The 13,206-nt window shown below is 36.7% G+C and overlaps 1 protein-coding gene across 1 annotated transcript; it reads left to right on the top strand.

Annotated features, from left to right (window-relative positions):
- The first annotated feature begins 9,762 nt into the window (after positions 1–9,762).
- Positions 9,763–12,176, top strand: LOC129732939 (uncharacterized). The gene is made up of 2 exons (XM_055694412.1): positions 9,763–11,067; positions 11,303–12,176. Exon 1 carries the CDS (start codon positions 9,771–9,773, stop codon positions 10,788–10,790), a length of 1,020 nt encoding a protein of 339 aa, XP_055550387.1. The 5' UTR covers positions 9,763–9,770; the 3' UTR covers positions 10,791–11,067; positions 11,303–12,176.
- The last annotated feature ends 1,030 nt before the right edge of the window (positions 12,177–13,206 follow it).

Genomic DNA, 13,206 nt, shown 5'->3' with positions numbered 1-13,206 from the left:
GTAATATACCACGAAAAAAATTAATTTTTTTTAATCTAATGGTAGTAACATTATAAGCACATTTTCGTATTTTCGCTACAGAGCAAAACCATGCCAAACAATCTGGAAATAAGCAAAAATTTAATCGAGCATTTTTTATTTAAATGCAACTTTGCATACGTATTCGACTCTCCCAGCAAACTGAGTATTTTCCGTGGGAAAAAAAAAAGACTCGAGAACAATTTACTAAAAGGGAGTATGTAACACTGGTCAACACAGGGGCACTCTATAAGCTCGAACCGGAAAAAATGAAAGAATATAGCTATTCTAGGGTGTCCCAAAAAAATCGATGTTGAAAAAGTCAAGGTGCTCAGCCCTAAATTGAAAGATAATGTTATTTATAGCATAGCTTTTATAGCTTTTTAAGAAAATGTTTTCAGGTTGCCCAAACGTGATTTATGGAAAAATGACTTTTTTAAGCTACAAACCCACTCTTTTGCACTTTTTTCAATTCGGTTCGATTCCTTAATTTTTCCATATATTTTTTTATTTTTGTGGGGTTGTTTTTGAATATTTTGCATGGTTCAGGTCAGCATTGCATTCAGTTTTGTGACTCCCAGAGCCCAATAAACATCACAAAAAAAAAATTTTTCTCATAATTTTAAGATAAAACCCTTCAAAACACATATAAAAAATTTTCGTGATCAAGATCTGAAATTTTCATTGCAAAGCGGGACTTAAGACAAAAATTTACATGGAAAATGATACTTGATATCTTATCGGGGAGCTGAGAAATTGGCATTTTTCTATGCGATGGAAAACTATGCATTTTAACAAATAAGTTAAATAATTGTTATATTTTAGGAGATAAAATATAACAATGTTCAGAAAACAAATGCATTTTTGGATGGCTGATAACTTAGTAGAAGGTTGGAAAATGCGGAAAAATCTGCGAAAAAAGTTATAACGGAAATTGTGAATTTTAGTACCTTCTAATAGAAAACTCAATGTTACTCGTAATACGTAAGTGGTAGAAACATGATGTCTTTGGTAAAGTTTCTTGTTTTAAAATAACCTAAAACTTTGTCGAAGACACCTTGCATCTATCTTATTCTGATTAAAAAGTAAATTTTTTATCTTACTCATAGGTGGATTGATCACCCATCTTTCTACATTAAAAGATGCATTTTTGGATATCCCGAAACTTCTCCGAACATATCTTATGGCTATAATCATCATTTGAATCACTATTTAGGAAATTATACGCACAAACGGCAAAATAAAACACTGTGCAATGGAGATATTGAGCTTTAATGGCATTTTTGACATCATCACATGTAAAAACGCCAATATCTCAGCCCCCCGATAAGATCAAGGATCTTTTTTCATGTAAATTTTCGTCTTGAATCCTGCTTTGCAGTAAAAATTTCAGTTCTTGATCACAAATTTTTTTTTATATGTGTTTTGAAGGGTTTTATCTTAAAATTATGAGAAAAATTCACTTTTTTGTGATGTTCAATGGGCTCTGTGTGTCAAATAATTGAATGCAATGCTGAACCAAACCATGCAAAATATTCAAAAACAACCGCAAAAAAATAAAAAAATATATGGAAAAATTTAGGAATCGAACAGATTTGAAAAAAGTGCAAAAGAGTGGTTTTGTAGCTTGAAAAAGTCATTTTTCCATAAATCACGTTTGGGCAACCTGAAAACGATTTTTCAGAAAGCCGAAATGTTCTATAAAAATGCTATAAATAACATTATCTTTCAATTTAGGGCTGAGCACCTTGACTTTTTCAACATCGATTTTTTTTGGGACAGCCCACTATTTAAGCATTCCTGTGAATTTTGGTGTTCCTAGCCATTAGCATTTTCTCAGAGATATTCAGAGACACTCTCACGTGAGTTGACGCGTTATGGTAATGGCTAGAGGCACCAAAATTCATAGGAATGGTTGAATAACTAAGGTGGGGAACATATTTTAAGCAGCTTTAGGAGCCACCTGCGTATTGAGACGAAATACTTAGAATGCATAAGGTGAAATACAACCATAAGTACATAACTTTGTTTACTATCTTTTTCTCTTCTAATCGAGGAAATTCTGGATATTTCAATCACCCCGAACCTGTTTTAAACAGTTGTTGACCACTGTAATTCTCCGCTAAGATAGGCAAAACATAACAGCCTTTCTCCTAGAAAGGTGCAAAACCGAAAGCATAAAAGTGCTCCAAAGGGCCGAATGGCATATATCACTCGACTCAGCTCGACGAGCTGAGCATTTTTTGTATGTGTGTGAATGTGCAGATTTTTATTCTCACTCACTTTTCCCAGAGATGGCTGGATCGATTTTTATGAAATTAATTACAAATGAAAGGTCTTGTTGTTGGTCCCATAAGACCCTATTGAATTTTATTGTAATCGGATTTTTAAAATTCATGCGTCCTTTATTTTGATATCAATCTTTATGAAATTGACGGATTAGTTTTTTGCCATTCTCCTAGAAAGGTATAGCAATCACTTGCAAAACTGAAGATATAAAGGGCTCCAAAGGGCTGAATCGCATATATCACTCGACTCAGTTCGACGAGCTGAGCATTTTCTGTATGTGTGTGTATGTGCAGAATTTTATTCTCACTCACTTTTCTCAGAGATGGCTGGACCGATTTTCATGAAGTTAATTGCAAATGAAAGATCTTATTGCCCCATAAGACCCTATCAAATTTCATTGTAATAAGATTTTTAGTTCAGAGGTTATGAATCAAAATGTAAAAATCACGAAACATCATTAACTAAAAAGCTACAAAACCTATTTGAACAGAATTGGTTTTAAAAGAACGGGCTACCTAAAATATCCTTAACTTTTGAATTTTATAAAGATTGAACATGTGGTTCAAAAGTTATGGAAAGGAACGTGTACTATAGACTTTGTCTGTAATGTATCAAAATGTGAAAATCACGAAACTTCATTATCTCACAAACCACACAACCGATTCAAACAATATTGATATCAAATTAACGGACTAGTTAAGGGTTAACTAAAGAACTTCCCGATCAGAAGAGCATAACTGAATGATTACAAAACTCTATCAACACGAGATACAAATTACATAATTTGATACGATTTTGTATTTTCCCATATGCTTTTGATAACAAAATTGTATCTGAAAGAGTTATAAACACAAATCCGGAAATGATGTTGTTCTGAGACAAATCTGACATTTTTTTCGTCTTTATCAAACCTGTTGTTTATAACAATGGTTGTTATTATAGTGTTCTATATGCTATCTAATTTTGTTAGAAAGCTGATACGCTAGTAACAAAGTTTGATATGGGTTTGACATTAGTAGAATATTTTTTGTTATGATTTCTGTTATTTTAACACCTAACGGTATCAAATTTAAAACACAACCTGAAAGGTTTTTCACATAACAAACTAACAGCCTCTATTATATTTTTGTTTTGTCTTACTGATCGGGTTTATAATGATTAGGCATGTGGTTCAAAAGTTGTGAAAAGAAACATGTTCCGATGATTTTGCAAATTCATTCGTTTTCCCAAAGATGGCTGAACTAATTTCCACAATCTCAGTGTCAAGTGAAAGGTTTGGTTGCCATTTCATTTAATTTGAATCAGACTTTTATTTCAACCGTTGTGCAATAAATTCTGAAATCGACGAAAGTCTATTGATTCAAAGATTACACGACTTATTTGAACATAACTACGGACTGTCTCTCAAACGTACAAATAACAAATTCCATAACAATTTGATACGTGGTTCAAAAGTTATGAAAAGAAACGAAATTGATTGATCAAAATATATTGTACCTACTATTTGAACGCTTTTGGTATTGCCCGTGACTACAAATCCAATTTCACATTTTATACTTCAATTATTGCTTCAGATACAACATCAATATTCTAGAACCCAAAGAGTGAATATACCTTTATTGGGTTGAATTTGGCAGTTGTTTCCAGAAACCATAAGTCGCAAAATTGCATTTGAAAATGAAGTATGAACTTGATTCCCGGCCTCTAAGCATTATCTCGGTTCTTGAAAAACGCACATCGGTTAATGAAACTGGAAACTACTATCCAAAAATTTAAAACGGCGTCTGAAGTTGATTTTTGGCCTCTGGGTATCATACTGTTCCATAAATTCTCATATTGAAAATTATTTGGTCTTTTTAGGCTGTTGTTCATCAAGGAAAATTTTTCTACTAAAAAAAGTTGAATCTAATATGACATATAATCCGACCTATATATGTGACGTTTCGATTATACCAGGAACAAAAAAAATCGCATCATATATTTAGAACATATTTATTTCACGTTACTTCCAAAATGTTCGGTATAGTTATGCTTTCGACTACCAGAAATTCGTTATTTAGAGTGAAAAATATGTGCTGCAGAAATTATCAAGGTGTTTTTTTTTCTTCTATTAATTGAAGGATTCATGTAAATCTATTTAAACAAATAATAAGTTCGAAAGAGCAAGGCTGGGTCTCACCGCTAGATGGATTAATTTTGTATTTCTTGGTTTATAACAAAAATAATGAATATATTTAACAAACAGAATATAGAAATTTATATGAAACATAACATTGAATATTCATAGGGTCAACTAAGGAAAAAAAAAAGAAAAATCAACGCTTGATAATTTTGGACATCCCTACTTTTCACTGACTAACGGGTGGCAACTAAAAATTTAGAATTCTTTTGAGGCTCTCTTACTCCACTACAGAAATGCTGGGAGAGAAATAAGAGTAGGTATATGTAATTTCTCTCTCAAAATGGCGTCGAAACAAATAGCATTCCGTGAGCGTATTGTACAGTTCGAGTGGACAAAAAAGGACTTTTTCTTTCCTGTTGAAATCATAGTTCAAACCTGGTGGTTTGGCTAGCAATCAACAAGTATACCAAAACGAATGTTTGAGCAAAAGTTTAATTCCATTTCTTCAAAAACACCAAACCGAAGAAAGGTATGTGTTCTGACCAGATAAAACATCATCACAATACGTCAAAAAAAAGTCAAACTTTCCTGAATTACAACTCGACTTCATTTGTATGGCAAACACGCAATCCAACGAATCTACCTCAGTGTCGAATAATCGGAAATTTGTTTGGGATTAAAAGTTTCTTCGGTGCAAACATAACTGGAGATCAATGAACTGCAAACAGTTGATAGGTAGAATCAAGAGATGCAATCGAAAAGCTGACGTAAAGGACGTGCACCACTCTTGTTCCGGCATCATAAAAAAGCTTCGTCGGAAGGCCGGTAACGGACCTTTCTCAAATATTCAGCATATTTCTTTCGCTCATAATGAATGTATATTTATAAAAAATAAGTCAGTTATTCTTTAACTTCATTTACCATTTTTTTTTTTAAAAATCACAAGTTTTTAGGTGTCATCCGTCATAGGAGTGCACAAACGAAAGGCAACCAAGCGAATTTCAACGGTTATTGTGCAGTGCGTAGTTTCTGTCATCCTCGAATTGGTTCTGTAATACCTGTAATACACGGTGAAATAATTATGGAAAAAATGTTAAATTATGTCAACCTGCAAAGAGTACACCAAGCCGGACATTAGTCAGTGCCTTTAAGCGATAAAAGACTGTGTTCCAATTAAGATGGCTTGTAAGCAATACAATATTCCTCACTCCATAATTAGGTTTGGGAATGGTACGAAAAAGCACGAGACTGGTCCTTCTCCGACGAGCCAGAAAGAATCCGAGTTAGTGCAGTGGATTTCACAAGACGAATTTCCTGTCACGAACGAACGCTTAGTTTTGACTTTTGGAAAGTTGTTTGCGTCGAACTTCAACGGAGTACTATAGAAAGGTAAAAGCTTGACAGGAAAAAAGTGGAAGTAATTACAATAACAACAAGTGTGACCTCGTATGTCTTTGAAGAGTCGAAACAAACCCGCTGTTTTTCTGCGAATTGCCCCTGAAAGCGTTTCATGGGAAACATTCTTAATTTTGTAGAATTTTCCTAAGTAACCACCAGGGCTGGAATTCACCTCAGTGCAGACAGAACCGCACAAATTTATACACAACACATTTGCCATCAAACCGTGCGTGCCACTCCCAGTATTTCGTTTGTGTTCTCTTCTCCCCATTCGATCTTTTGTATTTCTTTCGCACCAAAAAACTACGACTGAGTACACTTTGGGCATTTGCCAAAATGAGCGACACCACACATTGTGTCTTACTTTGTGTGTTGCTTGGGGCAATGATTATCGGATTTGACAAACGAACGATTATTGTATTAATTTTTTTTGGTTTTTGCACTTAATTTGACTCCTACTGAAATAATTAAGGAGCTAATTTCCAGTGCTGCTCAATGGGTTTTGTTTCAAAACTAAAAATGGTTTCTTCCCGGAGATAGCCGCAATATGTCTCGTACATGAACAAGGGTAGCAATAAAAATCAACTTTTCGAATTTCGTTTAGAAGTAGGGCTCAATAGTTTCGTCTTCGAAAAAAGTTCCCATACTAAACTTCAGCTTAATCTGACTTCGGGAACACGAAAGCATTATTTTGTGACCAATGAAAAAAATGCACAAATAGTTCATAAATTTGTGAATATCAAAAAATTCTGATGCCTAATGTCTTAAAAATGCATGAAACATCGAGATCTGGTGTTATCCAAAAACAACATATGAAAAAATCGATCGGTTAAAGTTTCACTTTTCGACTGAACGAACTTCTAAATGCGACGAGGGACAATTTTTTTTTCATACAAGTCATTATCACCCTAATGAACGGTATGAGTAGTGAATGCATGTAGCGATTGTATACGAATACCGGGACAGAAACATGTCTAGACGTGCGTCCTAAGAAACACGTCCACGCCATTGAGAATCGTGTTTAAATGAATTCTCAAAAATGTGTATGGTCCTTTCTTGGTTCCTTTTCTCTGCTATTTTTTCTACCCGCAACGCAACGCAAACTGCTGAAACTGAAGCTCTTTGTTCTCACGCAATGTGTCACAAAAAGCAGCACTAAGTGTTGTTCCGTTCTCCCTCTCTTGAAATATTTCTCACTTGCTGATATCTTTCATAGTCATTTCGTTTTCGCTCTTTCTCTTTGTGCCAGTTGGTTGTCAAAATGTGTAGGTACCGTTTTCGTTGTGCCTTGACGTAAAATTTACACACTGAGCGCAATGAGTGTGCGAATGACAGCCCTGGTAACCACCGATGAAACATCATTGTAATCTTAGTTTTCTCAAAAAAACCATTTCCACATTCGTACAAAGATATTGTAGCAAATTTTCCTGGTAAATCTGGCGAACAATTTTAAATTCTAATCTATTAGGAAAACATTGATTAACGCCTGTTAGTCCAAGTAAGCATTTATTGTTATTTTACAGCGTCTAAATAAATTATATAATTTACCCTAAAAGCTTTGAATAGGTGGCAAATTTACAAATTGAATGGTTGGAATTCATCGGAAATCGGTATATAAAATATAATGCTTATTTCAAAGCATCTAATTAAGCGGTAATCGGCTGTAACAGAGACCACCCACTATTACTATGAGAAACGATGATTAAATGATGTGAAAATCATACAGATTATGCCTGCTAAAAAGCTACGAGAGAGTATCTTTATTGTGATGTGACACAACCTGACCTCCGTTCACGTACAAACGCGCAGAGGGGAATTCACCTCGGGCTGTTAACCAACCAGTGTTATCCGAATTGAGCCCCCCAGTTTCGCTATAACTTGCAACTATAGGATTGATTTTGATTGATTCATGAAAAATTCTCTGGTAATCAGAGTCAGTTGTGAAATTACTGTAAGTTGCCAAATTAAACTATGAAAAAAATCTGTTCCGTCCAATATTTTCTGTCCACCCTCTTAACCTAGTTTGTGGCAAAATAATATCTGGCATCTTATAACTGAGAGGAGCTCGTAGTCTTAAGATTACAGAGCGAATGAATTTAAATCTCAGTAGAATCAGACCGTTCGGTGTCAGAGATACTTATACTCATGCATTTATTCTCAGGCTCCCTTCCATTCCCCACATTGACCCTTCCTTCACGCTTAAAATTAAAAAAATCAGGCCCAACACATAGTTGAATGAAATATATAAACCTCTCCAGGCAATTGTAATTGCCGATACTTGCACATAAGATGATTATTAAGGAGTGGCTAAAAGTGCCAAAATGCGAATTTCCTATTCAGGATGTTTTGAGCACATCATTTGTAGTTTTTGATCTATATTTTCGTCATTTCTCAATCAAATATTGATACATAGCGCAGTTAATATTGAAAAACGCCTTCAAAGTTACCTTTCTCAAAAATTAAGGGAAAGAGGTTTGTGGGAGACAAGAACACAGGAGTAATAAAAAAATAATAAATAAACTAAATGAATGAAAATAAAACAGGATATTACACGTAAGCATTTACTCCCCTAAAAAGAAATCCTCTTTCCGTTCTCTTTGCAAGTTGAAGTGGAATATTATATTCTAATAGGACTGTCATTCGTTTGAGGGGAATTCTTGTTGAGGGGAAAATATTCGTTCATGTGATGAAGCAAGCGGGGAATGCTATATAAGCGTGTGTTAGCCTTACTGGGGCTCATTCTTGTGACGAATTTCAACGGCACCACACCATGGAGAAGAACCAAGGACGATCTTTGGCGATGGGAAGCGGCGAGAAAGCAAAGAAGCCGAAATCTGCTTCTTTGCCAGCGAGGAAACCCGACAACCAGGATGCAGCGAAAAAAAAACGAAAAGCGTGGGACGCTACTGATGTCTATCCAGCAGCAGCAGCAATGGAGCGAAGCTTTGGTCAGGAAAGGCCTACGACACGAAAGTTCAAAGTCACAATCGGTTCACGACAATGGCGCAGATCACGTTCCCACACGGTAAGTTTGAAATTGTGTTTTTTTTTCGAGAAAAACGATAAGGTGTGCATTTTGTGCAACAGCTTCAACCGACGGAAGGGCGGTGAAGCGTAAGCATATTTTGTATTTTTTCTCTCTCGACGGAAGGGCGATGAGTAGAAGTTAGAATAATTATTGTTTGGACCGATGGAAAGACGGTCTAGTGTGCATTTGTGCAACAGCTTCAACCGACGGAAGGGCGGTGAAGCGTAAGCATATTTTGTATTTTTTCTCTCTCGACGGAAGGGCGTAGAGTAGAAGTTAAAATAATTATTGTTTAGACCTATGGAAAGACGGTATAGTTTTTTTCTTCTCGACGGAAGGGCGATGAAGAGTGATAGTTCTGGTATAAACCGATGGTATGGCGGTTTTACACAAACATATGTAAGGAAAAAAGTAATCTTCTCGACGGAAGGACGATGAAGAGAAAAGTTGTAAGCGCTGATGCAATTTAGAGAATACATATTGTGTCATTTTTGGTATTTTATCGACGGAAGAGCGATTAGCATGATGATTGTTGCATGAACCGATGAAAAACCGGTTTTGGACGCATGTTCTTCACAAAAGCTTGTTGATGGAAGAACGATGGAGAGAAAATTGCATGGACTAATAGAAAGGTGCCATACATATTTTGATTTTGATTTTTTCGACGGAAGGGCGATGAAGAATGATTTTGTTTTTGCTTGTACCGATAAAGAAGCGGTCAAGTGTATTGACGATAGATAAAGTTGGATGAATAAAGAGGTTCTCATCAAAGACATTTTTTTGTTGAAGTGATGAAGAAGATAAATTTCTCATCAACCAATAATAATATCAGCTGATTTAATTTTTTTTTGTAATGGGCATAAACATTCTGTTGAAACTGTTTTATCTTTCAGAAACAAACCTCCAAAAGAAAAAATGACGAAGAAAGAAGCGTCAAAGAAATCTAAAGATGTGGAAAATTTATTAAAAGAACTGGAGGATACAAAAACTCGTATGCTAGCATTGGAACAGGCTCTGAAGCAAGAGCGTGCACAAAACGAAGCATTGAAAGCGAGCATGGAAAAGGCGAACAACACTAACGATGAGGGAAGTGTCGACTTTAGTGGCCAAGCACCGAGGTCATCGAGTACCCAACGCACCGAAATTTTACTCAATCCCGAAGAATCCCGATTTGTAACATCGGTGAATCAACTTTCCGTGTCTTCATTAAATGTTCCAGAATGCGTTCCGTTGACAAACGACGGTGAAATTACTAGACAGTCGTTTGATACATGGAAAGACCTCTTGATAGATTCGATGAAGCTGGCAGGAATCGAAGATGAAGCGACTCAGTTTATACTATTTCGGGTTAAAGCTGGCTCCCGGTTGCTCGGAATTTTTAAAAACACAAAGTCTACAGAAGATTCCCCCAGCGAGGAAAATAAACCTTTTTCCAACGCGATGCACCGTTTAAAAGTATATTTTGGGTCGAGTTCGGATATTATGCTGCAGCGGCGAAAACTCACTTTGATCACACAAAAACCAGACGAATCAGATTTGCAATTTGTCAACAAAGTTACAAATTTAGCCAGGCTTTGTGAATTTAACGAATGTAAGGAGACCGAAGAAATAATAGGTACAATCGCGGGGCAGGCACAAAATCGTGAGGTTCGTACTGCAGCACTGAAAATACTAAACAGAGGAGGGTCTGTTACTGATTTAGTGGATAACGTACGTGAAATAGAGACGATCCGCTTGAACGAAGAATATTTTAGAAAAAAAACACTTGCAGTCAGAGCCGACCGTTATCGCTCCTGTCAGAGCAGACTATCCTCGGAATCAATCGTCTCGCAATCGATTTCATCCGTATCAGCAGAAGAGAAATGCTCAGCAGACGTCAACTGGATTTCGATCTTCCAACAACTCGCGGTATATGGATCAAGCTGGGTGGCGTAATAATCAGCGCCAGGGATCGGGACAACGTGGAACGAGCTCCAATTTTCGAGAAGGGAAATGTTGGAGATGTGGTAATGTATACCACTTTTCATCGGATTGCCCAGCTATAGACAAAATGTGCAGAATTTGTGGTAAAGTGGGCCACTTCCAAAAGGTTTGCCGTGTCTCGACACAAAGACAGATCACAGGAAATCGGATATTAGAGGAAACAGAGAAGAGTTCTCAAATTGTAGCTGCTGTAGAGAAAATGGAGTTAGAAACGAATATTTCCGAGAATGTAAGTAAAGAACCAGAAGTTTAATATTAAAGGCTAGATAACATGGTTGCCTCCTAATGTTTTTTTTTTCAACAAGTTATAATTTGACTATCGCAAATAAATATATGGATGTTAGCTTATAGAACGATTTTTATATCTTAGACAGAAAGAAAGCTAAACGAGTTCAACCATTTCATCTGGATTGCAAAATATATATAGTTCTAGAGTCAACTACTAAAATGTTCACATATTACAGATCGAACAAAAACTGTCTGTTAACGTGTTATCCACTATGAAGCCTAACGACGAAGGGATAATAATGGCGAAAGTTGCAGAACTGCAATGTGTGTTTTTGATTGACTCCGGTGCTCAAGTCAATACCTTTACTGAGGAGCTATTCCAAATACTGCTCAGTGATGCAAAGTATGCTGAGAGGGTGTTCAATTTACAGAAAAAAGCAGATAGATCTCTCAGAGCTTATGCTTCAACCGGGGAGATTGCAGTAAAAGCTACATTTGAAGCATACCTCTACGTTTCGGAGGATAGACCAGTTTTAATGGAAAAATTTTATGTGGTTGACGAGAAACAAGCTCTTATAGGTAGACCAACAGCCACAAGATATAGTATACTTATGCTCGGATTGAATGTTCCAGTTTCAACAGATAGAGTTCTTATGGGTTCGAGTTCTCGATCAGCGGAAATCTCATTTGTCAATGGAAGTATACCGTTTCCAAAATTTAATATTCCGGCAGTGAAAATAAGTTATAATAGAGATATCGCCCCGTGTAGAAACATTTTTACCAACATTCCTCCCGCTATGAAACCTTTAGTCCAGAAAAGGCTCGATCAATTAGTTTCAGCAGAAATCATCGAACCTGTATGCGGTAACATGGAAAATTCCTTCTGCTCATCGGTTCTCATCGTACCGAAGGGTAAGGATGACTTCCGGCTTGTTATTGACTTGAGAGGACCTAACGAGTACATATTCAGGACTCCATTTGTGATGCCGACTCTTGACACAATTCTAGCGGAATTGAATGGTGCGTGTTGGTTTTCAACGATTGATCTTTCAAACGCATTCTATCACATTGAGCTCGATGCTGAATCGCGTCCCCTCACTAATTTTTACACTGAATTTGGTGTATTCCGTTGCGTAAGACTTCCGTTTGGGTTATCCAATGCCCCGGATATTTTCCAAGAATCGTTGGAAAAAATTATCTTGGATGGTTGTAAAGGGACTAAAAATTATTTGGACGACATATTGGTCTATGGAAAGACCAAAGAAGAACACGACTCCAACCTCGCTGCAGTGCTCTCGCGTCTCCGTAGCCATAACGTCCAACTCAATGAAGCGAAATGCGTTTTCGGCAGCCAGTCTGTTAAATTTTTGGGGTTTATACTTACACCTGAAGGATGGATGGTCGAAACAGATAAAAGAGATGCTATTAGGAGCTTCAGAAGACCTACTAACTGTTCAGAGGTTAAGAGCTTCTTAGGTCTTATTACATTTACTGATAAATTTATAATGAATCGGGCGGATAAAACAGAACGACTCAGAACTCTGGCTAAATCTAACCAATTCTACTGGTCAACTGAAGAGGAAGCGGAATTTGAATTCTTGCGTAACAATGCGCTAGACGTTATCAAACGGTTAGGCTACTATAGTATTGAAGACACACTTGAGCTATTCGTGGACGCTTCACCAGCTGCTTTGGGCGCAGTGATTATACAATACAACAAAACAGCAGAACCTCGAATTATTGCTTGCGCTTCAAAAACACTTACAATCACTGAACAACGCTATCCACAAACCCAGAAAGAGGCCTTAGCGGTAGTATGGGCGGTTGAGCGCTTTTCGTACTACCTTTTGGGACGATCATTCATCATACGAACCGACTCTGAAGCGAACGAATTCATATTCAGTACTAACCACCGCCTCGGTAAAAGGGCCGTTTCTCGAGCTGAATCTTGGGCACTTAGGCTCCAGCCCTATAATTTTACTATCAAACGAATACCAGGAGATCAAAATGTAGCTGACGCGCTCTCAAGATTAGTTTGTGTGACACAAGAAGCAGTTCCGTTTGAAGACGATGATTCCAATAACTTTCTTTACATGCTAGATTCTGGTTGCATGGAGATTTCATTGGACGAAATTGAGAA

This window comes from Wyeomyia smithii, chromosome 3 (genome assembly GCF_029784165.1).
Source record: "Wyeomyia smithii strain HCP4-BCI-WySm-NY-G18 chromosome 3, ASM2978416v1, whole genome shotgun sequence".
NCBI lineage: Eukaryota > Metazoa > Arthropoda > Insecta > Diptera > Culicidae > Wyeomyia > Wyeomyia smithii.
Note: the sequence above shows the minus strand (reverse complement) of the source record. Positions and strands in the feature narration are given on the sequence as shown.